The sequence below is a fragment of the Sturnus vulgaris genome, chromosome 21 (genome assembly GCF_052056855.1).
Source record: "Sturnus vulgaris isolate bStuVul1 chromosome 21, bStuVul1.hap1, whole genome shotgun sequence".
Taxonomy (NCBI): Eukaryota; Metazoa; Chordata; class Aves; order Passeriformes; family Sturnidae; genus Sturnus; species Sturnus vulgaris.
The window spans coordinates 4,064,300-4,087,317 of NC_142263.1; the positions used below are offsets into that span (position 1 = coordinate 4,064,300).

At 58.5% G+C, this 23,018-nt stretch overlaps 3 protein-coding genes across 10 annotated transcripts in view; 2 read left to right on the forward strand and 1 right to left on the reverse strand.

The window, feature by feature from the left end:
* Positions 1-497: 497 nt before the first annotated feature.
* GIT1 (GIT ArfGAP 1) lies at positions 498-9,060 on the forward strand. Of its 6 annotated transcripts, XM_014876460.2 has the most exons (22): positions 498-615; positions 3,490-3,623; positions 3,705-3,817; positions 3,902-4,007; positions 4,085-4,171; positions 4,281-4,411; positions 4,489-4,583; positions 4,664-4,706; positions 4,888-4,914; positions 5,209-5,257; positions 5,339-5,411; positions 6,026-6,123; positions 6,205-6,316; positions 6,396-6,523; positions 6,602-6,754; positions 6,847-7,074; positions 7,184-7,237; positions 7,508-7,594; positions 7,698-7,771; positions 7,864-8,046; positions 8,172-8,235; positions 8,336-9,060. In XM_014876460.2, the coding sequence occupies exons 1-22, from the start codon at positions 564-566 to the stop codon at positions 8,546-8,548; spliced, it is 2,304 nt and encodes a 767-aa protein (XP_014731946.1). In that variant the 5' UTR covers positions 498-563; the 3' UTR covers positions 8,549-9,060. The 6 variants fall into 6 exon arrangements, with proteins under 6 accessions (XP_014731946.1, XP_014731947.1, XP_014731949.1 ...); XM_014876461.2 differs by lacking the exon at positions 4,888-4,914; XM_088177175.1 differs by lacking the exon at positions 498-615 and having other exon boundaries at positions 3,082-3,623.
* An 18-nt stretch (positions 9,061-9,078) lies between these two features.
* Positions 9,079-12,903, forward strand: ABHD15 (abhydrolase domain containing 15). The gene is made up of 2 exons (XM_088177178.1): positions 9,079-10,142; positions 11,342-12,903. Exons 1-2 carry the CDS (start codon positions 9,079-9,081, stop codon positions 11,817-11,819), a joined length of 1,542 nt encoding a protein of 513 aa, XP_088033304.1. The 3' UTR covers positions 11,820-12,903.
* TAOK1 (TAO kinase 1) overlaps positions 11,865-23,018 on the reverse strand; it is a 69,512-nt gene continuing 58,358 nt past the window's right edge. For all 3 annotated transcript variants that reach the window (XM_088177172.1, XM_088177174.1, XM_088177173.1), the window contains exon 20: positions 11,865-21,053. In XM_088177172.1, the coding sequence (XP_088033298.1) occupies positions 20,592-21,053 (462 nt within the window). In that variant the 3' untranslated portion in view covers positions 11,865-20,591. The remainder of the gene's footprint in view (positions 21,054-23,018) is intronic.

Sequence of the window (23,018 nt, forward strand, 5' to 3'; positions counted from 1 at the left end):
GGATCAGGAGCACAGCAAGGGCAGGGTTGATGCCCAGCAGCAGGTGAGGTGCCCGGGTCCGGGAACGGGACCGGGCTGTCCGGGGGGCTTTTGCAGGTGCGGGTGCGAGTCGGGGGCGGTGCCGGTGCGGCTGTGGAGGAGCGGTGCCGGTGCCTGTGCGAATTCGTGTGCGGGTCAGGGTTCGTGTGCGGGGCGGGGGCGGTGCCGGTGCGTGTCCCGATGCGGGGCGGTGCCGGCGCGGCTGCGGGTTCGGGTGCGGCTGCGAGTGCGGGGCGGCGCCGGTGCCGGTGCGGGGCGGCCGCGGCAGCGCTGCCGGTGGCGGGGCGGGGGCGGTGCTGCCCCTCCTCCGCCGGGGCCGGGCCTGCGCCGCTTCCTGCGGAGCCGCCGGGCGCTGGGAGCAGCCGGCAGCCCCCGGCCCCGCCGCCCCGGGCCCCGCCGCCCCCGCCCCGCCGCCCGGGCCCCCCTCCCCTTCCCCGCCGCCGCTCCCCCGGCGGGCCCGGGGGCGCCGCCGCCGCCCCACGCTGGCGCAGAGGCCCGGGCCCGGGCCCGCCTCGCCGCTGAGGATGTCCCGGAAGGCGCCGCGGGCAGAGGTGTGCGCCGACTGCAGCGCCCCAGGTAAGGGCCCCCCCGCATCGGCACCGGCACGGCCCCGCCAGCCCCCCCGCGCCTCCTGCTGGCCCCCGGAGCCTGCCCTGCGCGCCCCCCGGGCCACCGAGAGCTCCCTCTGCGCCCCATGGCACCCCCGGCGTGTCCCCCGCACCCCCGTCAGCCCCCTCTGTACGCCGAGGTGTTTGCCCCCGGACTTCTCCCCATGACCCCTTTTTCTTCTCCTCCTACACCCCACATCGAGACCCCTTTGCACCCCCCGAGTGACCCCAGGATCGCCCTGGTTATTCTTTTCTGCACCCTACTCTGCACACCCCAGGAGCCCCACTGAGTCCCCCGTCTGCCCCCAGGAACCCTCTGATGTGCCCCCAGTGAAACGCCTTGATGAAACTCATGACCCCCCCCGTGGCGCACCCCCCTTTAGCCTCCTGGAATACCCTAATACACTCCAGACATGACCCCGATACCCCTGCATGCCCTCCTTCGTGCCGCTCCGGCGCACCCCGCATGCCCCCACCGCCCCCCTGCACCACCCGCAGCTTTCTCACCCCAGCGCGGGGGCTGCTGCCACAGCCTGGGGACGCGCCGGTCGGTGCCAGCAGCGCTGGTGACCCTGTAAATGATGGGGGACACCCTCCTGCACCCCAGAGCCAGCACCCACCCCAGCCGGATCCGTGCTTGGCGGTGCCGGTCGGGTGAGCCGGGCGCTGCAAGCCAGAGCCGAGCCTGGGCAAGACCATTCCCATCCCCGGCGGTGCCGGTGCCCGCAGCCCCCACGCTGGGCACGCTCCCGTGGGCGTCACGGTGGGTTTGGCACCCCCCAAACCCTGCCCACGGTAGGGCCGGACCCCAAACCTGCCCGTAGCCAGTGCAGGTGGCCCCACGGCAATGAATGAACGGGTCTCCGAGCCGGCCCCGGAAAGCTGCCCGCGGGCCAAGGCTGTGCCGAAATTATTCCGGCCACGTGCCAATGGCCGGATCCTGCCAGGAGAGCTGTCGGCACGCGTGGGCGAAAGGCTGCCCTGCCTCCAGGCATCCCCCGTGCCCGCGGGCAAGCGGGGGGCCAGGGGTTCCCGGGGCGGTGCCGGGGCTCCCTGCTGCGGCCGGGGGAAATGGAAAACAGTTTCTTCCAATCTCTTATCGCCTGGCAGCCATGGGAGGAAATGAGTTATAAAGTCCAGAGGCCGTTTCCTAGCGCGCTGGGAGCACCCGCTGTCGCTGCTGGGGATGCGCTGCCTGGCCCTGCATGGGGGGTGCCCGTGGGGTGCCCTGATCCCTCTGCCCGGCCTCCCTTGGATCCATGCAGGGATGCCAGCTGGCCCCAGCCCTGCCATCACCAGTGCGGGGCCGAGTGCTGGGAGTCCCGGTGTCAGCCCACATCCCGATGCAGGGATTGAGGTGCTGGGAGCTCCCTCGGACTCCAGGATCCTCCCAGGGTTTGGGGTGCCCCTGTGCAAGCACTACCCGAGCTGCTGCAGTGCCCACCCGCATCCCACCACATCCCAGCTGTCCGAGGGCGGGAGGGGCTGTTGCCCCGGGGATACCCTGGATCCACCCGGTTGGGGGGCCGCGGGCCGGCTCCCCCCGCACGGAGCGTCCTGTTCCCGGCGGTGGCCGTGGGCAGCGGGTGCGAAGGCACAGATGCCGCCGCACCGGCTGCCAAGGCGCTGCCATCTGCGTGCGCGGGGCTGCCAGGCTGGGGGGGCCACCACTCCCCTCGGCCACCCCACCCCGGCCCCGGGGCACTGCAGAATGGCAGGATGCCGTGCCCCCCAAAACGGGGTCCTCTGGGGAGGGGGGGGTGCGTGGGGAGGGGTCCGAGACCCTTCAGGGAGGAAGGAAGTGGGGGAGGCTTGGCTGTCTGCCTGCCTTCCTCCCTCTGTGAGGTCGTGGGGGCACTGTCCCTACTCAGGGCCATCGAGCAGGCCAGTGGGACCACCCCCACAGGCTCTGTATCCCCGGCCTTGGGGCTGCCCCCTCCGTGGGACAGTGTGGTGTTTGTGTAGGACATACAGAAACGAGGGGAGGGGGTGGAGCCGGGACTCCCCCGTCGTGCCCGGCAGAGGGGACACCTGGGAACGATTCAGCATCGTCACCCCGTGCCTGGCTGCGTTTCCCGGGAGGGGGGGACTGCGACCCAGCGGGGGTCCTCAAATCCTGTCCTCATGCTGTTGTGAACAGCTCAACGCCCACACCACGGGGCCAGACCCCCTCGTGCCCAGGACCCGTTTTTGGGGTGCAGGCGTGGGGAGCTGCTGCCTGGCCGGGAGCGGTGCCCCCGCGGGTGCCGGGGCTGGTGCCAGCGCGGGGCCAGCGCGGCTGCTCAAACGGCCCTTTGTTCCCGGCGGGGACACAAAGGGCTCCAGTCCGGCAGGGCAGGCCGGGGCCAGCGGCGGGGCTGGAGGGGCACAGCAGCGTGGGGGGCCATGGCACCTGCCCCGGAGCTGAGGTGTCCTGTGGGCTGGCTGTACTGGGGTGCTGAGGCTACAGAGCTGATGGCCACCCTACATAGGAGTCCATGGACTGGGGGTGCCCACCCATAGCAGGGCACGCTGTCCCCATCCAGGAACCCCCCAAACACCCATCCAGCAGCTCTGGGGGTGAGTGACCTCGCAGTGAGCCAGAGTGCCCCTGATCAGAGTCTGCTGGCATCATTCCTGCCACCAGCTGTCCTCCTGATGGTTGGGGGGGGCAAACCATGCCCCCCTTTTGTCTGGCGGTTGCTATGGGAAACCCGTGGGTTTCCCCTGGTGATGGGCTGAGCCCCTCTCCATCTCCTGGGAAATGGTTGCTGTGGCAACGCATCCCCCCTGCTGGATGGAGGCATGAGGAGGGGATCGCATGGGGAGGGGACACCTGCTGACACCCCCATGGCACCCACAGACCCTGGCTGGGCGTCCATCAACCGCGGGGTGCTCATCTGTGACGAGTGCTGCAGCGTGCACCGCAGCCTGGGCCGCCACATCTCCATCGTCAAGCACCTGCGCCACAGCCCCTGGCCCGCCACCCTGCTCCAGGTGGGTGCTGGGGACGCTGGGATGTGGGGAGATGGGCACTGAGACCCTTCATACCCACTGGGCCCTGCCTGTCCCCTGCAGATGGTGCACACCTTGGCGAGCAATGGGGCCAACTCCATCTGGGAGCACTCGCTGCTGGATCCAGCGCAGGTGCAGAGCGGGCGCCGGAAGGCAAACCCCCAGGACAAAGTACAGTAAGTGCCCCCTGTGCTGTGGGGAGGGGGTCAGCACTGGCTGGGAGCCCCCTCCTCACCCCAAAACCCACTGCCAACCCCCAGCCCAACCAAGTCCGAGTTCATCCGTGCCAAGTACCAGATGCTGGCCTTCGTCCACAAGCTGCCCTGCCGCGATGATGACGGCGTCACTGCCAAGGACCTCAGCAAGGTGGGATGGAGGCTCAGGGACCCCCCTCTGGCAGTGGGGACAGATTCCCCCCCATTACCAGCTCTCTCCTCTTGCAGCAATTGCACTCAAGCGTGCGGACGGGCAACCTGGAGACCTGCCTGCGCCTGCTCTCGCTGGGTGCCCAGGCCAACTTCTTCCACCCGGTGAGCTCTGGTGGGGCTCGGGGACCCCAGAGGTGGTGTGGGGCCCAGGGGGGTCCTGGAGCCCCATGCCACATGCAGGCTGCAGGGCTGAGGCTGCCCATGCCCGCAGGAGAAGGGCACCACACCACTGCATGTGGCCGCCAAGGCCGGGCAGATCCTGCAGGCAGAGCTGCTGGTGGTCTACGGTGCTGACCCTGGGGCGCCCGATGTGAACGGCCGGACCCCCATTGACTATGCCAGGTGAGGGCAGGGAAGGGGGTCACCCCTGCCTGCACCCCCACCTAGGGTGGGCATCACCCCTGCCGGCCCTCCCACAGGCAGGCAGCCCAGCACGAGCTGGCGGAGCGGCTGGTGGAGTGCCAGTATGAGCTGACCGACCGGCTGGCCTTCTACCTCTGCGGCAGGAAGCCGGGTGAGTGAGGTGGTCCTGTGGTGAGGGGGTTACCGTGGAGGGACCACGTGGCCCTGCTCACCACCCCTGTCTTTGTGCAGACCACAAGAATGGGCACTACATCATCCCCCAGATGGCTGACAGGTGAGTCCCTGGCACCCGTGGCCCCGCTGCCCTGTTCCATGTCCCCCCCAGCGTCCCCGCTGGGCTGAGGGGGGGACCCCGGTCACTGGAGCATCCCTGGGGGGCGGGGGGTCAGCGTGCCCGCGCGTTTAACGTCCGCCTTTATCCTGTTCTTCCCTCCGCTGCCTTCTCCGGAGCGCAGGGTGCGCCCAAAGTGCATGGCACAGAGGTATTGTCTGCTCGGCTCTCGGCTCTGGGGGCCCCCCATGCTGCTGGCATGGGCCCCCCCTGCAGCCCTGGCCACTCGGCCCAGCCCGGCACCTGGGGGACACTCGGGGTGGGGGGTCCCGCTCGCCGCCTGCCACCTCATCCCCCTGTGCCTGCTCGCCAGCCCTGCTTGGTGAAGCCCCCAGTGCCTGAGGGGGGGGTCCCTGTCTTGGTGGGGTGCAGCTGGGAACTTTTTGGTGGGAACAGGCCAGGAATAACCCCCACTTTTTGTTTCCCCTCTCCCCCTACCCCCCAGCCTGGACCTCTCTGAACTGGCCAAGGCAGCCAAGAAGAAGCTGCAGGCGGTGAGTGGGGGCCAGGGCAGGGCTGGGGGGGTCCCGCCCGGTTCTCTCATCCTGCCTGACACTGTCCCTGTACTACTGCAGCTCAGCAACCGCCTCTTCGAGGAGCTGGCCATGGACGTGTACGACGAGGTGGACCGCCGGGAGAACGACGCGGGTGAGCGGGGGGTGCGGGGTGCAGCCCCCCAGGGCCGGGGCGGGCGTCACGGCGCGGGGAGGAGCAGCCGGCGGGGCCGCGGCTGAGCCCTGCGCTCCCCCCGATCTGGATGCGTCCGCCGGGACCGCAGGCCCCTCCCTTCTTCATTCCTCCGGCCGGGAAGGTTTGCTCAGCGCGAGGGGCCGCCGCTGGGTGCCAGGGCTGGGGTGCTGCTGGAGGTGGGTGCCGGGATCCCCCAGGGATGGGGGCTCAGCCTGCAGTGGTGCCCCCGATCTAGGGGGTGGCAGGGTGGGGGCTGTCCCGTTTCCGTGGCGGGGCGAGTGCCGACAGACGTGTCAAACCATCTTCCCACCAGCTGGGAGGTGCCGAGCTGGTGCCCGAAAGGGTGAAGAGCGTGGGGGAGTCCTGTTAGGGGGTTATGAGGGGTCCCCAGCCCTGCTGGTTTGCTGGGGGAGGCGATTCCCGTCAGCCTGGCCAGGCTCCACTCCCAACCCCAGCAGGCTGGCCCTGCGCCCGCGCCTGCGTCCTGCCGGCTCCGGGCCCTGCAGCCTGCTTGTCCGGGGGGGTCCGGCCCCTGTGTCCCCCGGGGTCTGACACCAGGCGCCTTCTTGCAGTCTGGCTGACGACGCAGAACCACAGCACGCTGGTGACAGAGCGCAGCGCCGTCCCTTTCCTCCCTGTCAACCCCGAGTACTCAGCCACGCGCAACCAGGTGAGGCCCCCTCTGGGCCGCACGACCCCGCTGTGCACCCAGACCCCTGCTCATCCCCCTTTTTCCCCTTCCTGCCCCCAGGGCCGGCAAAAACTGGCCAGGTTCAACGCCAGGGAGTTTGCCACCTTGCTGATCGACATCCTTGGGGAAGCCAAGCGCCGGCAGCAAGGGAAGAGTCTGCTCAGCCCCACAGGTGAGGCACAGAGGGCAGCGAGGTGGGGCTGAGCGCTCCCCGCTGCCCTGTGCTCAGCACCCGCCCTGCCCTCCCCTAGACGCCCTCGACTACTCACTGCGGAGCCAGAGTGACCTGGACGACCAGCACGACTACGACAGCGTCGCCTCTGACGAAGACACGGACCAGGAGCTGCTGCGCAACGCCTCCCGCAACAACCGCGCCAGGGTGAGCCCGGGCCCCGGCCTGGACCCCCACCCAGACCCCTGGTTCTTGGGTCCTAGTGCTGAGCTCCTCTCCCTGCAGAGCATGGACTCCTCTGACCTGTCAGATGGCCCCATCACGCTGCAGGAGTACCTGGAGGTGAAGAAGGCTCTGGCTGCCTCTGAGGCCAAGGTGCAGCAGCTGATGAAGGTGAACAGCAGCCTGAGCGATGAGCTGCACCGGCTGCAGCGTGAGGTGCGTGTGGGACCAGCAGGATTCCCCTCCTCAGCGTACCCCCACTCCTCACTGATGCCTTCCTTCTTCCTTCTCCCTTCTCCTGGCTGCAGATCCACAAGCTGCAGGCAGAGAACACGCAGATCCGGCAGCAGACTGGTCCTGCGCATCCAACCCCCGCCCCCAGCGAGCGGCCAGAGCATGTGCACCCCCCGGGCACGGCCCCCCCACACCGCCGGGACCGCCAGGCCTTCTCCATGTACGAGCCGGGCTCGGCGCTGAAACCCTTCGGGCAGCCGGTGGAGGAGCTGGTGACACGGCTCCAGCCCTTCAGCCCTGGCGTGAGTGTGCTGGGCTGGGTGGGAGGGTTTTGGGGTGCAGCGGTCCCCGCAGTGCCACAGGGTGCTGGGTCCTGTCCCCGCGGGGCCGTAACCTTTCGTGTGTCGCCAGGAGGTGGAGGACGAGGCTCTGTACTCCATGCACATCCCGGCCAGCGTGTACCGGGTAAGGGGGCCGCAGCGGGGGCGGCTCCTGCATGGGACATGGTGGCTGTCGCCTGCCCAGGATGTGGCCTTTGGGATGTCCTGTCCCCCACCGCCCTGCACCCCCCTGGGTCAGGCCGGGGACCTCCCCAAGAGATGGCAGCTCCGTGATGTTCCTGCATGCAGGGTGGCGGTGTCCCCTGTGCTCGTCCTCCCCTGCACGTCACCGGGGTTGGCTCCACACTCTTTTGCACCCCGTTCAGCATGGGCTTCCCCTTTTTTCCTCCTCCAGATCCGGAAAGGTCCATCTGCCTCCTCGGTGCCCTTCCCTCCATCCTCCCCGCTGCTCTCCTGCCCGCCTGATGGTGCCCGACACATGGTGATGTATCAGGGAGGGGGAGCAACTCTTGGGGTGGGGAGACTCCCGACCCTTTGTGGGGACGAGGCTGGGCAGGGCTTGACACTGCTCCTCTCCCCTCCAGGGCAAGCTGGACCGGCACGGCAGCGGCACTGACAGCGACTATGACAACACACAGGCCGGTGAGGTTCTGGTCAGGTGAGTGGTGGGGCTGGGGACTGCACCAGTGTACGTGGGGACGCAGGGACAGGGGGCTGATACTGACCCAGGACGGTTGGTTGGTCCTGCAGCATGGACGGGAAGCGATTTGTGGACCTGAGCAAGGATGAGGATTTCCCCCACGAGCTGGACCCGCTGGACGGGGAGCTGGACCCTGGCCTGCCCAGCACGGAGGATGTCATCCTCAAAACTGAGCAGGTCACCAAGAACATCCAGGAGCTGCTGCGGGCAGCACAAGAGTCCAAGCATGACAGGTAGGACTGGGGCACAGCCTCAGGGTCCTTCTGGACCCAGACCAGGGGTGGGGCCATGCCTTGTCACCCTCCATGGTCGGGAGCCACTGTCCTCCACGTTGCTCACCCCTTCTCCTTGCCCCCAGCTTCGTGCCCTGCTCAGAGAAGATCCACTCGGCTGTGACAGAGATGGCATCACTCTTCCCTAAGGTAGGCGGAGCAGTGTGTCCCTGGCACGGTTGTGGTCCCCACCAGGCATTGTCAGCCCCCTGAGCATAGGTTCTGACACTGGTCCTGTGCTCTGCCACAGAAACCAGCACTGGAGACGGTGCGGAGCTCCCTGCGGCTGCTCAACACCAGCGCCTACCGGCTGCAGAGCGAGTGCCGCAAGACCGTGCCCCCCGAGCCCGGCGCCACCGTGGACTACCAGCTCCTGACCCAGCAGGTCATTCAGTGTGCCTACGACATCGCCAAGGCCGCCAAGCAGCTGGTCACCATCACCACTCGTGAGAAGAAGCAGTGAGCGCCAGCCCGCGTCCCCCCCACCCCGTGTCCCCAGACCCCCCCACACTCTCCGTGTCTCCCTTCCCTCCGGCCGCAGCCGGCACCTGGGGCGAGCGTGGCTGCAAGTGGCCTTTTTGGGGAGCCGGGGTGCGGGGTTCCTCGTGCCCCTCGCACCATCATGGAGCTGGTGCTCAGCCTGCGGGGTAGGTGCCTGCATCCCCCTGTACAGCCCCCTGCGACCCCGCGGCACGCGCCTAACTTATCCTGTACATAGGCTCTGTAGCTGTCCGTGGCGGCGGTGGCCTTGTACCCCCACCCCCCACAAAGCCCCTCTCTGGGTGGCCGGTACCCCCGAGGCCACCCATGGCATTACACTGGACTGGGGCGCCCGCGGGTTCCCCCCTCCCCTCCTCGGGCGTCCTGAACCCCTCCCCGGGTGTCCTGCCCCGTGCCGGGGCTGCACTCCCCACTGTAAGATGTGTCCTTGTACATTTGTATCAATAAAGGTGTGAGCATTGCACGGGCGCCCGGCCCCCGGCTCCTGCGCCCATGGAGGGTCCGTGGTTCAACCCCTCCGGCTCCAGGCAGGGCTTGGCCACGTGTCCCTCCCGTTTCACCCAGTCCCCTTGGCCCTGCTGGCTGCTCACGCCATCCCCGGCACAGCCCTGCTGTTTGCCCAGCCCCGGGGCTGGGCTTTCCCAGCACGGCCCCGCCATCGCTTTGCGAACCCGCCGACCATCGGGGCTGCCGGCTGGGGCTCCAGCCACCTCCATGCTGTCCCCAGAGGGTTTGATGGCCGCAGCCGCGCTGCTCATGGGGCTGGGCCTCCTGGCTTGGTGCCTTTGGCCAGGGAGGCTGGAGGTGCCTGGAGACGTGGGAGAGGAGGAGGAGGAGGAGGAGGAGGAAGAGGGGATCCCCTTCATGGCCGAGGAGGGCTCAGGGCATTGCCGGCTGCTGTGCAAGCCCTCGGCTCTGGCCCAGCACCTGGTGAGGAGCTTGGGGCGGTCAGCGGCGCTGCGGGGGGGACGCTGGTCATGGCCACGCTGGCCCCAGCTCCAGATGCTGTGGCAGCTCCTGCAGCCACCTGAGCCGGAGCCGGTGGTGGCCCGTGAGCTCCTGCAGCTGCCTGACGCTGGGCTGGTGGCCCTGGACTGGCTGGTGGGGCCGTGGGGGGCTGCGGGTGGTGGGGGGGGCGTTTCCAGCCCGGTGCTGCTGCTCATCCCCAACGCAGCCGGGAAGGTGACGGGGGGGCTGCTGCAGCTGGGCCTGCGGGCGCTGGAGCGGGGCTTCATCCCCGTCATCTTCAACCGCCGGGGCCACAACGGCTGCCCCCTCACCACCCCCCGGCTCCAGCCCTTCGGGGATCCCGGGGACCTGCGGGAGGCTGTGACCTACCTGCGGTGCCGGCACCCCTCTGCCTCTCTGCTGGCCGTCAGCGAGGGCTCGGGCTCGGGGCTGCTGCTCGCCTACCTGGGCGAGAGCGGCTCCTCCAGCCGCCTGCTCGCCGCCGCCTGCCTCTCTCCCATCTTCCGTGGCCGGGACTGGTTTGAGGCTGGGATGCCCTGGCTTTACGAGTGGCCGCTGCTCCTCCACCTCAAGCAGGGATTGAGCAGGTCAGTGAGCTCCCTTGGGCTTGGGGAGGTGGACGAGGGTACCCCCGGAACACCTCGGTCATCCCTGGGGGTGTGCATGGGGTGGGTGCTGCTGCAGATACCGGGAGCCCCAGTGCAGGGGCAGAGGTGCTGAGGGCAGCAAAACATGCTGGTTAATGAACACCAGCCTGGAGCCGGCTGCCATGGGGCCAACTGGGCCACCGCATGTGTCCCCAGCCTGGCTGGGGCTGCGGCAGCATCTTGGGGTTCCTGGGCTGGGAGATCTGTCACCCCCGAGAGGAGTTGGTAAAGCTCCTGTGTGGTTTTGGACCCTGAGGGGTGCGTGGGGCTGGCCCCTGTCCCTGCACTGTGCCTTGTCCCCAGCCCCTGACCCTCCCGTTGGCCCTGGGGGGAGACTATGATGCCAGTCCACGGCTGGGTAAGGGGCTGTGACTGCTGCCGTCCCTTCCCAAGGGGTTTGGGTTCCCTATTGCCCAACACAGCCAGGCTCGAGTGGGCCAAGCACTGGCTGAGACAGGAGATAAACTGCCCTGAGCCAAGGCCTTGAACAAGTGGGCACTTCCCCGGGTGGTGCTGAGAGCTTGTGGGGGCAAAGGAACCCTGCAGGTGGGCAGATGGGGGGCAAAAAAATGTGGCTAAACCCCAAAACATAGGGACAAACAGGTAAAGCTGCAGCAAATCCCAGATGGGTGCAGCAAGGTACAGTGCTTACTGCAGGGAAGGGGTAGTGGGGGTGGGCAGCAGAGAGAGTCTCCCCCCTGCCTGTTTCTCGATTCTCACTGCAAAAGCTGCTGTCACGGTAACGAAACGGGAGTGCCGGCTGTCTCCCGTTGTCATGGTGCCCAGGCTGAGCTGTGGGGACCCTCCAGGATCCCTGGCAAGGGGCTGGGATGGGGCTCCTAAGACACTCTGGGGTTGGGCCAGTCGAGGTCACCCCTATTCCCCTGCATGCAGGGCCAGGACCGTCGAGCACACAAGCCGGTGGCACCCCCATGGCAGCATCCCTGTAGCCCCCAGCTCCAAGTAGCATCCCTCTGACCCTCTACCCCCACGGCAGCATGCCCCAGCCCCTGACAACATTCCCCGTGGCCCCCATCCCAGGAAACATCCCTCAAGTCCCCAGCAGTGTCCCCACTGCCCTCAGCCCATGGCAGCATCCCTGCACCCCCAAGCCCACGGCGGCCGCCCCATCCCCGCAGGTACACGGGGGCCCTGGCCGAGGTGGTGGACATGGACAGGCTCCTGGGCAGCCGCTCGTTGCGGGAACTGGAGGAAACGCTCTTCTGCCGGACTCGGAGCCGCCCCACCAGCTGGGAGAGCTACTGGGAGCGCAACGAGCCCCTGCGCGATGCGGACGAGGCGGCGGTGCCGGTGCTGTGCCTCTGCAGCGCCGACGACCCCGTGCGCGGCCCCCCGGCCCGGAGCCTGCCCCGGGAGCTCTTCCGCAGCAGCCCCTTCTTCTTCCTGCTGCTGAGCCCGCTCGGGGGGCACTGCGGCTTCCCCCGGAGGGAGCCGGGGCGCTGCTGGGCCCACGAGGCCGTGCTGGAATATTTCAGGGCCATGGCCGAGTTCCTGCGGACGGAGGAGAGGAGGAAGGGGCTGCCGCGGCCCCGCAGGTGGGGGGGTCCCCCGGTGGAGCCCCCCGTGTTCACCTGGCAGAGGTCTTACACTCGGTAGCCCCCCCTGGGGCAGGGTCTCACAAAGGCAGGCAGACACTCCATGTACTAAAATTACTTTATTACAGTTGATTTTTTTTTTAACATTTCCTTTGCTATGATACAAAGGATACTTACAAACAAAATATTACATATGACCTTATTTTTTTTTCTCTTCTCTTATTTTCTGACAACTTGGTAACAGCTTTAAATGCACAATCTATACAATTAATACAGGTTATATATGAGCTATAATGTATGTTGAACCAGAAGAATACCAGAATACTGACAATATACTGTACATTAAGCCTTACCAGTTAGTGCTCGTGGCATTTTCTACAAGAAGGAAAACGCACACCTGTAGATTCACTCATACCAGCTGGTGCTACCAGACACGGAAGCAAGAAGGAGTTTAATTCCCCTGGTTAAATCCTTCGTGGCTCATCACCGTGGTGCTGAGCCTGGAAACCTCAGACCAGTGTTCATAGTAAAACAGCAGATATGTGTGTGTTTTTTTCTATCTAATGCTCTGTGGCACAGCACGGCGCCGGCCGGGCTTGGCCATACCTGGATGATGCCCCAGAGCAAACGGCCGTGGCGCTGGGGCCGGGCACTGGGCGAGCTCTTGGGGAGCTGGACCTCCTTGGGGAGGGGGAGAGGAGAACGAGGAGGAGGAGAGGAAAAGCAGCAACAGCTTTGCTGTCATCAGCAGGCAGCTCTTGGGTTCGTGCACACGAGCAGGCGGTCGCCGAGGGGGAAGAGCAAGCCCAAGGCACGGCGCTCCCGGCACAGCTCCGAGCCCGGCTGCACACGGAGCTTTGTGCCCGGCAAACCCTCCAGGGGGTCGGGCAGCAGCTGCCCTGTGGTCACCTCCCCACCAGGAAAGGTTTGCTTTTGTTTTGGAGCCAAAGCCAGAGGTGTGTGGCTACAGGTGTGCACTTCCCCTCCTCCCGCCGGGGTCTACATCGCACTGATAAGGTTACATTTTTGTTTTTTATTTAGGTTTTTTTTTTTTTTTTTTTTTCCTTTTTAAAGCAACCAGCAAGTGAAGCATTTTTTTAGTTGACTGGCAAAAAGACCTGGCATTTGCACAAAAGCTGCAAATGGAAAAGAGCCATCCCCTCCTCCCACCCGCTGCATCCCAGCCCAGAAAAATCCCAAACTGTTGGCGGAAGAAAGAAAAAAAAAACACAACAGGGGTGGAGGAGAGGAAGGGGAGGGGGAACAGGTTGGAAAATACCAGGTTTGAGTTAACATTTCCTTGACTTCACACAATTCTTGTGCAAAAAGAAACAAACCCCCCCCAACAAACAAAAAACCCAAACCCAGAAACATGCTGGAAATAATGAAAACAAATGGAAAGTAATATATAAAATTAAAAATATAAATAGGATGTCTGGCTGACTGGTAGAAGAATAGGTCATTTAGGTTACAAAAAGGAATATACATTCAAGAGGCTCTGAACCCAGTGGGGTAACTGATGTTAAACTTGTGTTAATAGTTAGGCTAGAATTCTCAAGTTTGTCTTTAAAATCTTCACAACACAAGCAAGCTATTTTTAAAAAATATACACTATACACACCTCACACAGCTTCTCCTATCCGTATTACACACGTTACGCTACCCTCCCATCCACTACACCGAGGGTGGGGGTCCCAAGCCGAGGGGCCCGAGGTGTCCCCCCATCCCATCCCGACCCCCGGCCCCGCGGTGGCGGTGGGGCAGCGGTGGCTGCGGGGCCGGGCAGGTCGCTTGGCCCCTCCACGTCTTACCACAACCTTCTCAAAGCATTTACAAGTCACCAAAGGGCTGTAGCCTTTTATGTTATACACACTTCACTTTGCAACGTTAATTATTTACATCAGGGCTGCTCCCCCATCTTTTAGCTGTTTCTAGGCAGGTTAAAAAAAAAAAAAAAGTTCCTGTTCCAAGCAAGCAGGGGGAAGAGCTGCGGGGGGTTAGGAGGGAAGAAAAGCTGAAGAAAGGAAGCGGGTGGTTTGCTTGCCGAAAGCCAAACCCGTACGCGCACGTCTGCCTCTCCTTCTCTGATCCTTGAATCCTTACAAGCTCCCATTCCCTACAACCTCCAGGACAACCAGACCCGGAGAGCACGGCCTCACCGGCGCTCCTCTGCTCGCAGCTTCCCGGGATGCTCAGCACAGCTATTGACTCACAGGACATTGGACTCACAGCTATTGCCTCTGCCACAGGACACAGAGCACAGATCCTGACCATTCCTAGGAGCCCACCTCTCACTCAGCAGCAGGTCTTGCAGAGCAAGCCAGCTGCAGTGGGGCAGGGACACCAGGACCCCCACAAGCCACCACACTGTACCCCCAAGCTCGCCCTTGGCAGCTGCCACCAGCCACAGCCGGGCTCTGCTGGAGCCGTGCAGAGGCAGTGGCCGCCGACTTCAGCTTGTCAACAACCCTGCACTGATTTCTGCACTCTGCTGAGCTCAGAGTTGCCATAGAAATGTGTGATCCTGGCACTAAAAGCAGGCAACGATCTCAAATCAAAGTATTTTTTTGTTTTGTTGGTATTTTTTTTTCCTCCAGTAGATTTAGATGAACTCAGGTTTAAGACAAAAGCACTTGGAAGGGGAAAAACAGATCATTTCTAGAGAGACTGAAAAACATAGTCACAAGCCGGTATTAAACTGCAGCAAAGAACCTGAACTTGGTTCCCGTTGAGTTCAGCTCCAGAGCAAGCTCGAAGCCACCGCTCTGTCCCTCGCACTGCCCTCCGTGTGGCACACGATGCCCAGGGGAAGGAGATTCCACACAGCCATCAGGGAAAACCCAGCCCGAGGCTGGAAGCTGAAAGCCCCGGGCGAGTGACTGTTGGCCTCTCCAGCTCGCAATATTTAAGCACAAATTCCTTTTACAGCATCACTGGACAAGTCTCGGGGATTAGGTGCATGCTGAACTACGACTGGCAATTACAGTAGCTTTTTGCTAGCTGGCACATACTGTATCTATAAATTTTAGTACAAAAACTTAAAAAATACAGAAACTAGGTCAATTTGTTACCTACATATTTACAGATAATTACAATTCTTTTCACTGACAATAATTAAACTAATTGTCAGTGAAAATTCAAACTGTGCATGTTCTGAGGTACCCGTACTCAAGGGTGGGGAGCGGGGCAGGGGGCCAGAGGGGCGAGGTGGGAGGAAGTTTCCCCCCAGGGTTTGTTCACATCCGTGGGGGCAACACTCGGCCCTCCTGGTTCCTGGTCTCACTGTGTGCACTCAGAGAAAGCAAGGAGAGTGGGAGCTGATATTGGGGTCTTATTTTCCCTAGGACATGGCTTAAGGATGTTTTGAGGATGCCAGCAGGTGCAGAGCCAATGGTCATGTACCAAACTGCCTTCTCTCCCCCAGGGAGCCTTCAGGTGAAGTGCAAGTATCCAGACCCACAGCTCAGTGGTTAAGGTGCTTGTTTGCCGGCAAATCCGATTTACTAAGTCCCTCTCTAGCTGACAAAGGGCTCTCCTTCCTCCAGAGAAGGGGGCAGGGATGCAGCAGGCAGCATCACAGCCCCAGTTGGCTGAACCTCATTGTGCAACAGGAACCTGGGTTATCTGCCATGGGGTGACAGATAACCCTGGTGGGGTGATGGTCACTAAAACCACTAGATCTATCAGGTTTTCTTATTTTCTGGCTGTAAACAGCAAGCCCCACCCTCCAGAGCGCTTCACGTATATTCCTCAAAAGACTCCGGCTCAACTGATTTGTAAAAGTGCAAACTCAAAACAACCACAGCAGAGGGACAGTGTCCAGCATCCCTGCCTGGATATCCACTGCTCTTCTGTCCTTGGCACGTGGCTCTGGGCTCACTGCAGGCCAGCACTGGGGTAGGAACATCCTACAGGGAAGTGCACAGCTAAAAACAACACTACTCCTTGGGAAAGGGTAAGAACGACCCAACAAACCTGAGTCTCTCCTAAAAAACTTGCAAGAGACCTTCCAAAAGGGACAGGGGGAATATTGCCTCTGAATTCTCTGGTAGCACAAACAGAGGGTTGCCCAGGGTTGGCATTCTGCTGAGCTGGCGAGGTGTCCTTGGGGGAAATGAGTGACCTGACATATGCAAGAACTGCTTATCCCCTGGACTGTCAAATGCCTCCCTAAGATGGGGTCTGTAGAGGACAAAGGAGAAGGTCAGAAGGGTCTTCACAGCTTGAGGAGCTGGTGGTGTCCAGCATGGCACTCGCCCCTCTACTATGAGAAAGACCAGGGCAAGATTCACTAGAACTGCAGAGCAAGCACCCAGGAGAGGAACAAGGCTGTCTGCTGCTGGCTGGACTTGAGTGATGAAGCACACAGGCCTAAGCAGAATAAAGAATGGACCAAGAGCATCTCCGTGCGTATATATGGATGTATAGACCATACACACACGTGTACTTTAAATCTTCCAATTTAGCCTCTCTTCTGCCCCTCCACACAACCTAAGAACCTCCAGGTATCAGACACACGCCAAGGCAATCAGTGTTCAGAGCTAGCGGTGGCTCCACCTCAGGAATGCCAAAAGCCAGTGCCAGTGCAGTGAGCCAAGACTGTGCCGGGCTTGTGATCTCTCGTGGCGAGACGCAGCTGGGGACTCTGAGCTCAGCCTGCTGAGCACTTCACCGGCCCACTCGCCGCCTCCCCAGCAGATCCCTACATTGCCTTCACTGCTTGCCTATCGCTAAACCATCCTGTTTTCTTCTCTGCCGCCTTCTGACTTTCTGGTTCCCTCAGGGAGCTCCCTCCTCTCCTTCACAGCACACCCGCAGCAGCTACCTACCCTCTCATGCCCCAGAAAAAGCAAGCTGCAATTAGCAGGGCTGCACTTCAGCGAGGGTTCAGCCCTGGCACAGCCTGTGCCACATCCGTCCCCTCGCCCCGTGAGCCCTGCTGAGGGGTTGCTTTTGCTCACAAACAGGAGCATTAAAGAACAGCAGAACTGAAGTGCCCTGACAGAAATGCACAGCATGAGGTGTGTGTGCACCTATACCCACACACACATACATACAGAGTATATAAATATATACAAATGAGATACCATATATATATCCAGAGAGATGTGCGTATTCAACAGAGTAATGGTAGACAGTGGTATGATAGGATTTATTGCCTCTCAAGAAATGGCACGTAAGCAGGGTCGAGGGGCTGGGAGCCTGGAGGCGAGGGGTCCTGGGGGTTTAAAGAACAGCATGGCCCCAGGATCACCCTGGCTACACCCCCGTGCAGGTCACAGCGAGTGTGCAGTGCCCGTTCTTCTGGTGTGGGAGGGCTGGGTGGGACACAAAGTGATGCCAGCCTGGCCCCAAGCCAGGCGAGTAATGGCTGCAGGGGATTTTTCTGTGGAAAGTCTGGTATCACACCACATATTTAGTTGTTCAGCCTCTTTGAAGCTCATAGGCTTGGAGGGAATGCAGGTGAAACAGAGCTGTGGCCTCTGTTTCAGGGCTGCATCCAAGGAAGAAAGCACGTTAATGTTCAACATGGAAGGGAGAGGTGGCTGCTGGCTCCCTGGGACCATGGAAAACAAGGAAAATGTGGTCCCTTTCACTGATTTTAAATAAAAACAAAGAAAATTTGAATCAGAAAGAAGTAAAAATGCTGGCTACTCTGTTTTTTCCATCTCTGGGCTAAGCTACACCAGAACTTCAGGTCTTTGAAGAGGGGAGAGAAAAATGACTACAGAAAAGAGATTTCAGGGGTCAAGCTGGTGATTTGAACATACTGCAATATAGTTTGCAAAGTAGTCCACACAGAAGAGTTCCCCAGTGTTAAATATGAACATAAGAGATGCAAGAAAACATCTTTGCTGAGGTACTGGAGTAGTTTCCACAATTTACAGATTACAGTAATTTTAAAACCAAAGTTAGGGCATGACTGCAATGAGCACAACATGGAGCAATTGGCCTCACTTTTTAAAACAGTTCACTTTTAAAAATAAGAGTTTGCAAACTGATTCAGAGAGTGTTTGCATCTCTCTAGCACACAGTTGTTCATGTATCTCAGAAATAAACCTGAGATACATTAAAATTCTCAACACCAAGGGCCTCCTCAAATACCTCCAAGGCACAGCCTGACCCTGAGTTCCTCTGGCTACAGCTGTGTAATGAGGTGCTTCCTCTTGAGATCAGGCAGTTTTGGGTCAGTTTTTCTTCCCCCACGTACACACAGGGACACACACATTTAGACCAGTTGATCTGAATCAGTTTTTGCAAACTATTTTAATTAAAATATTAACTTGTTGGAATAGTCCAGGTCTGCACATGATATACATGTAAAAATGGTTACTACACAATTCTTTTTGAATACAAAAAAGCCAATATGGGATAGCCATCATTTGGATTCAGCATTCAGTCATGCTTGACATTACACAAAGAGATGTGTTGAAGAGAATTCTGTTGAAGTAGCTCAATTTAAGCCAGAGACTTTGACCAAATTCAAACCATAACAGAAGCAGAAGAATGAACCCACTGAACTTGCAGGTATAGCCTGTCTCCACTGTAGCTGCTGCTGTTTGGGATAGAGGAGCTGAACTCGAAATGCTGTGTTAGCACCATGCTCTGGGCACACCCTCCACACTCACATGGTGAACCCCAATACAATTCTGGCCTTTCATTTCCTTTTTGTCTCTCCTTCCAAACCTAGGAAAACACAGGTACCTTTCCTAAATGAGTTTCGCTGCATTTCAACAACACTGCAATGCAAAAGAGTGACCCCAAAACATCCAATTCCACATAAAAACATAGCAGAGGAAAGGACAGGACAATTCACAGTCACCACTTGCTCCCAGGAGCATCCAGAGGCACCTCCATGGGACCCACACCTCATCCCAGGCTTCTGTCAACTGTTCGTACTACAAAACTCCTTACTAAGGGGCTGCTCAAACATGTCTTGGTAGAGTTTCCATCTTCAATTAGAGTGATACGCTACGTCAAGATGCTGGAAATCCCATCTGGATTCACTGGACACTGGCAGAGAGTTAAGGATTGGGAGTGGATGTTAATTTAGCTAACGAAAGAACGCCGCCCTGTCGAGTACTGAACAGCAGCGAGACACTATTTACTATATAAATATGTCACGTGGACAAACACATTCGGAAAACCTCGCTTTTGAGCCCTATAAACATATTAAAGGCAAATCCTAGAGTTAGCAGCTAGTGTTTTCTTCAAGATGATTAGTGTGCAAGGGAAAACATTTACAAAGAACCCTGGCTGGTCAGTCCCCAAGACAGAAATCTTTGCCTCAAACCAAACTTCATCTACCTGTTCTTCTCACAGTCCTGGCTGACCCAGACCGTCCTGGCACTGGCACAAGAGCATGGGGGCATCTCTGGTTCCCAGCACTAAGGGATGACACGATGCCACAAAGTCATTCAGTTATGAGACTCCCTGACCTTTTATCACTGTATGGGTTTCACAACCTCCTTTGCTTCCTTTCAGTAGTACAGCAGCTCCAATGAGCCCTCTGGAAGTAGTGCCTTCTCTCATGGTGTGATACGCTGCCAAAATATCACAGCATCTCAAGGGACTGTAAAAGTTGTGAAGTATTGCAGCAATGAAAATAATAAAAAAGGAGCCTCACATGCAGCAAGATCTACAGTGGTGATGTGGGTTAGTCATCAGCTGGGAAAGAGTCATTGGCTCAGCTCCTCCTGGTACACCATGGCAACTAAACATTTCAACAGTTGGCTACACGCTACATGTAAACAGGAAATTGCAACAAGCCAAAAAGGTAATAAATTGGTGGATGTAGTGTAATAATGAAAAACCCGATCAATGGCATTTTGTGACTATGGCATCCTTCAGAACACCTCTGGCATTTGAGACTGATTGGCTGAAAGTCTAAACATTTCTGAATGGAGCAAAAAAGACTACGCTGGGCTCCAAGAATTATTCTGATGCTTAGCTAAAATGAGATGTCACAGTATTAGCTGTACAAGTGCATTACTTACGCTCCTCTGCCCAACCTCGTCTGAGCTACCAGCAGCACAGTCAGGGAGTGCCAAAGCAGACAGACAATTTCAAACATTCCTAGCCTGTTCCCTCCAGGCAGGTTTACCTACAGAGTTCTCGGGAAGCTGACCAGTGCCTTTTGAGAGAACATCACTTCTTACACGACACGGAGCGGGCACTTGGGTAGAAGGGCCCTGTGGAGCCCTGGTGTCTTTTGGCCTCTCTTTTCACCTTCTTCCTCACCTACAACTCTTTGAAAATGCCTCTTGGCAGAGGCAATACCCTAGAAATTAATCCAATTTAATGACAAATAAAAATGGAACAGAAGATCCAGCTGTTCCTCCCCTGGATGTTGGTTTAAAGGCAGCTCGCCTGGTTTTTGCAGGGTGGCAGATCGAAATTTATGGACATGGGAGGAGGTCTCCATTCTCCCTCAGACTTCCTCCATGGATGGCATGATGAGGGCAGTCTGAGGCCCTTCTGTCCTGTCAGTGTGATGACCACCAGCCAACTCTTCTGACTAATTGCATATATTTCTCAGATGCCCTCCCCAAGACCCCTCCAAAAAGTAAAAAAAAAAAAACAAAACAAAACAAAAAACCAACAACAAAACAAAAAAACCAAAAACCACCCCCCAAACCCTGCAGCCAAATACTATGACATCCCAGTTAGTAAACACAAAACGTAATGCTTTACAAAATGAATACAATATTCCATGTGCACCCAGCTTCCACACGTCAGCACCGCACTGAGGAGGCTGCTGGGCTGGTGTCTGTAGGCAGTTTCTGTTGGCAGACAGCTCCAGTGGAATTGCCACCCTCAGTTATTGTTTAAGTTATGTATAAGACATGTGTGAACCATTGGATATTTGTGAAGTAACACTTGTGCTCCTGCTCATGCCCTGCTCCGTCCGTCCCCCAGAAGCTGTCCGCCTCAGAGCCTGGGGGCTGTTGCGGACCCCTATAGCACTACTTCGAGGTACCCCCTGCATGGGCCCCGAGGGGTGACCCCATGGCTGGGGTCCACCTTGCATTGGATGGCCCCAAGCTTGCGGTGGGCCACCCATGGGATGACCCCAGTGAGGTCCTGCACCCCCAGTAGGATTGTGGGACCAGCCAGAAGCTCCCGGGTAGCTGTGGCTGAACGCCTCGGGGGAGAGATTAGAAAGAACCATATTACTAAAACCTAGCCTCATGCTTTCTGAGTCAAAGGCTTCGATCTCGCGAGCTTGACGCTCCAGCAGGCTTCGTATCCGCTCGGTGCGCTCGTTCTGCAATGCCAGCATCTCCTCCTCAATCTAGGAAGGAAAAAAGAGACAGTCTGTAGCAGTAGGGCAGGCACAGCCTCTGGAGGACCTGTAACAGCTACTGAGGGACCTTCTCCCTGTGTTTGTGCAGGAAACTGGCTCTAGATCAGATGTCCATTGACACACAGTCTGTTCTGATTACAAAAGCGTGAATTTTTCAAGGGTTAAGTCCCACAGACCCACAGAGGCCAAAGCATGGTGAACAGCAGTTGGAAGGTGCTGGTCCTGTTCCCTGGTGAATACACAAACTTGAGGGATGCAAATCTAAAGTTTGCTCTGATACCAATAGCTTGATGGAGATTAATCTTCTGAGATGCAGCAAAGTCTACAGCTTTCATAGAAGCCTACTGGGAAAGCACCTTCAGGTACAGCCTGCCAACACAGCTTATGGTGACCTTCACTGTTTGCAGCTAAATCTGATGATGATTATGATGATGACTGCTGTTTTCTCCAGGATTCAGTGCACAAGCCCACGTTCAGCTTCCTCTCTAATGTTCACTGGCCAGATTTTCTTAGCTCATGTATTTATCATCTCCTATCTACCCCTTTCCTAATTTGGTTGTCTCATATTTCAATGCCCTGATACTTTTTCCAGGGTGTGTGGCTGAAGGACATAGGCAGTGCTGTTTGAGTTGTGTGGCAGATTATTAGCTAGATGATATGCAAGCTGGCAACTCCAATTTTTCCCCCATAACACTGTTCCAAATTGGTTTCCAAGACTACTTTGGTAAGGGCACTGGGATCAGCACTCTAAGTACTGAAAACACAGGACTACGGCCTCCTGACACCCATCAGACAGGGATGGAAGCCTTTCTTATTGAAATCTTTGCAGTCAGGTGGAGAACCAAAACCCATTATCTTCTTGCCAGCACTGAAAAAGCTTCTTTTGGCCTCGGTGAAAAAGACCAAATGGGGAAAAAGCAGCAGCCAAGACTTTCAGCACAGCTCACTGGCATCTCCCTGCTGTCAGCAGCAACATGGCCAAGAGGTGTTATCTGGGTCTGTGCTGAAGGCACCAGGCAGAGCCTTGTACTTGTAAGCACTCTCTTGCCTGAGTCAGGGAATATGCAAAGCAATTTCATCTGGAATTGAGGAAACAATCTGCTCCAGCATGAGTCATCTCCTGAGCCATTTGGGGCTTTCAGAAACTCCTTCTCTACTTGCCTGTTACTCTAGGTGAGTGACAGACTCTGCACTGAGCAGTCCTGCTCACTATTCCTGCTGCAAACAAAGGCAGCAGAGGAAGAAGGTGCCTTCGCTAACATTAGCTCTTTAAAATGCTCTGCTTGTTTTTTCCTGTCCTGCTTGCTAAGTAGAATCCCCCTTTTTCAATGTCTTCAGCATGTCACTGTTTTCAGTCTCAGTGACAGTGCAACACACAGGACTTGGTGCAACTGAACTTCACTGAAAGGCCTGACACTTTGTTAAAGTGACATCACTCAAGCCACTCTGAAAATGAAGTGTCTGAGGCATGTGGGAAGGAAATGACTAAATCTGAACTCTGTTAAAGACACTCTTGGGACATGCTCATTGCTGGTGCAATACAAACAACATTTCACATCAATAGGGCTTGGCTACTCCCTGCTTACTCCAGGGCTGGACATGACACACATGCTCTGGTGACTTATGGTGATGGGCACCACCGAAAGTAAAGAGCAGCCTGCTGAAAAGGAAGCAGATTTCTATGCATACACTAACTTCTGGAATCTGGTTTATTATTGAACACCAGGGACTGACTTTGCCACAGGCTACACATTTATTTGTGCATATAAATGCAGACATTCATCTTGTGCACATACCTGCCCTTTCTCTGGCTGCCAGCTTCAGTTAGCACATGCCAGCAAACACCAGGTGACATCGCTGAGGGACTCACACCAGAACACTGGCAACTCTTAGTTCTTACAAAAACAGAACATCACCTCTCCTCCCAAAAAACACTCCTGCAAAAGAATGACG

Excerpts from the sequence above, each read along its gene's own strand:
- GIT1 (XM_088177175.1), top strand. The coding sequence starts at position 3,432 with ATGAGGAGGGGATCGCATGGGGAGGGGACACCTGCTGACACCCCCATG. Across the intron at positions 3,818-3,901 it reads AACCCCCAGGACAAAGTACA|CCCAACCAAGTCCGAGTTCA; the intron begins GTAAGTGCCCCC and ends GCCAACCCCCAG. Across the intron at positions 6,317-6,395 it reads GAGTCTGCTCAGCCCCACAG|ACGCCCTCGACTACTCACTG; the intron begins GTGAGGCACAGA and ends GCCCTCCCCTAG.
- ABHD15 (XM_088177178.1), top strand. The coding sequence starts at position 9,079 with ATGGAGGGTCCGTGGTTCAACCCCTCCGGCTCCAGGCAGGGCTTGGCC. Across the intron at positions 10,143-11,341 it reads CTCAAGCAGGGATTGAGCAG|GTACACGGGGGCCCTGGCCG; the intron begins GTCAGTGAGCTC and ends CCATCCCCGCAG.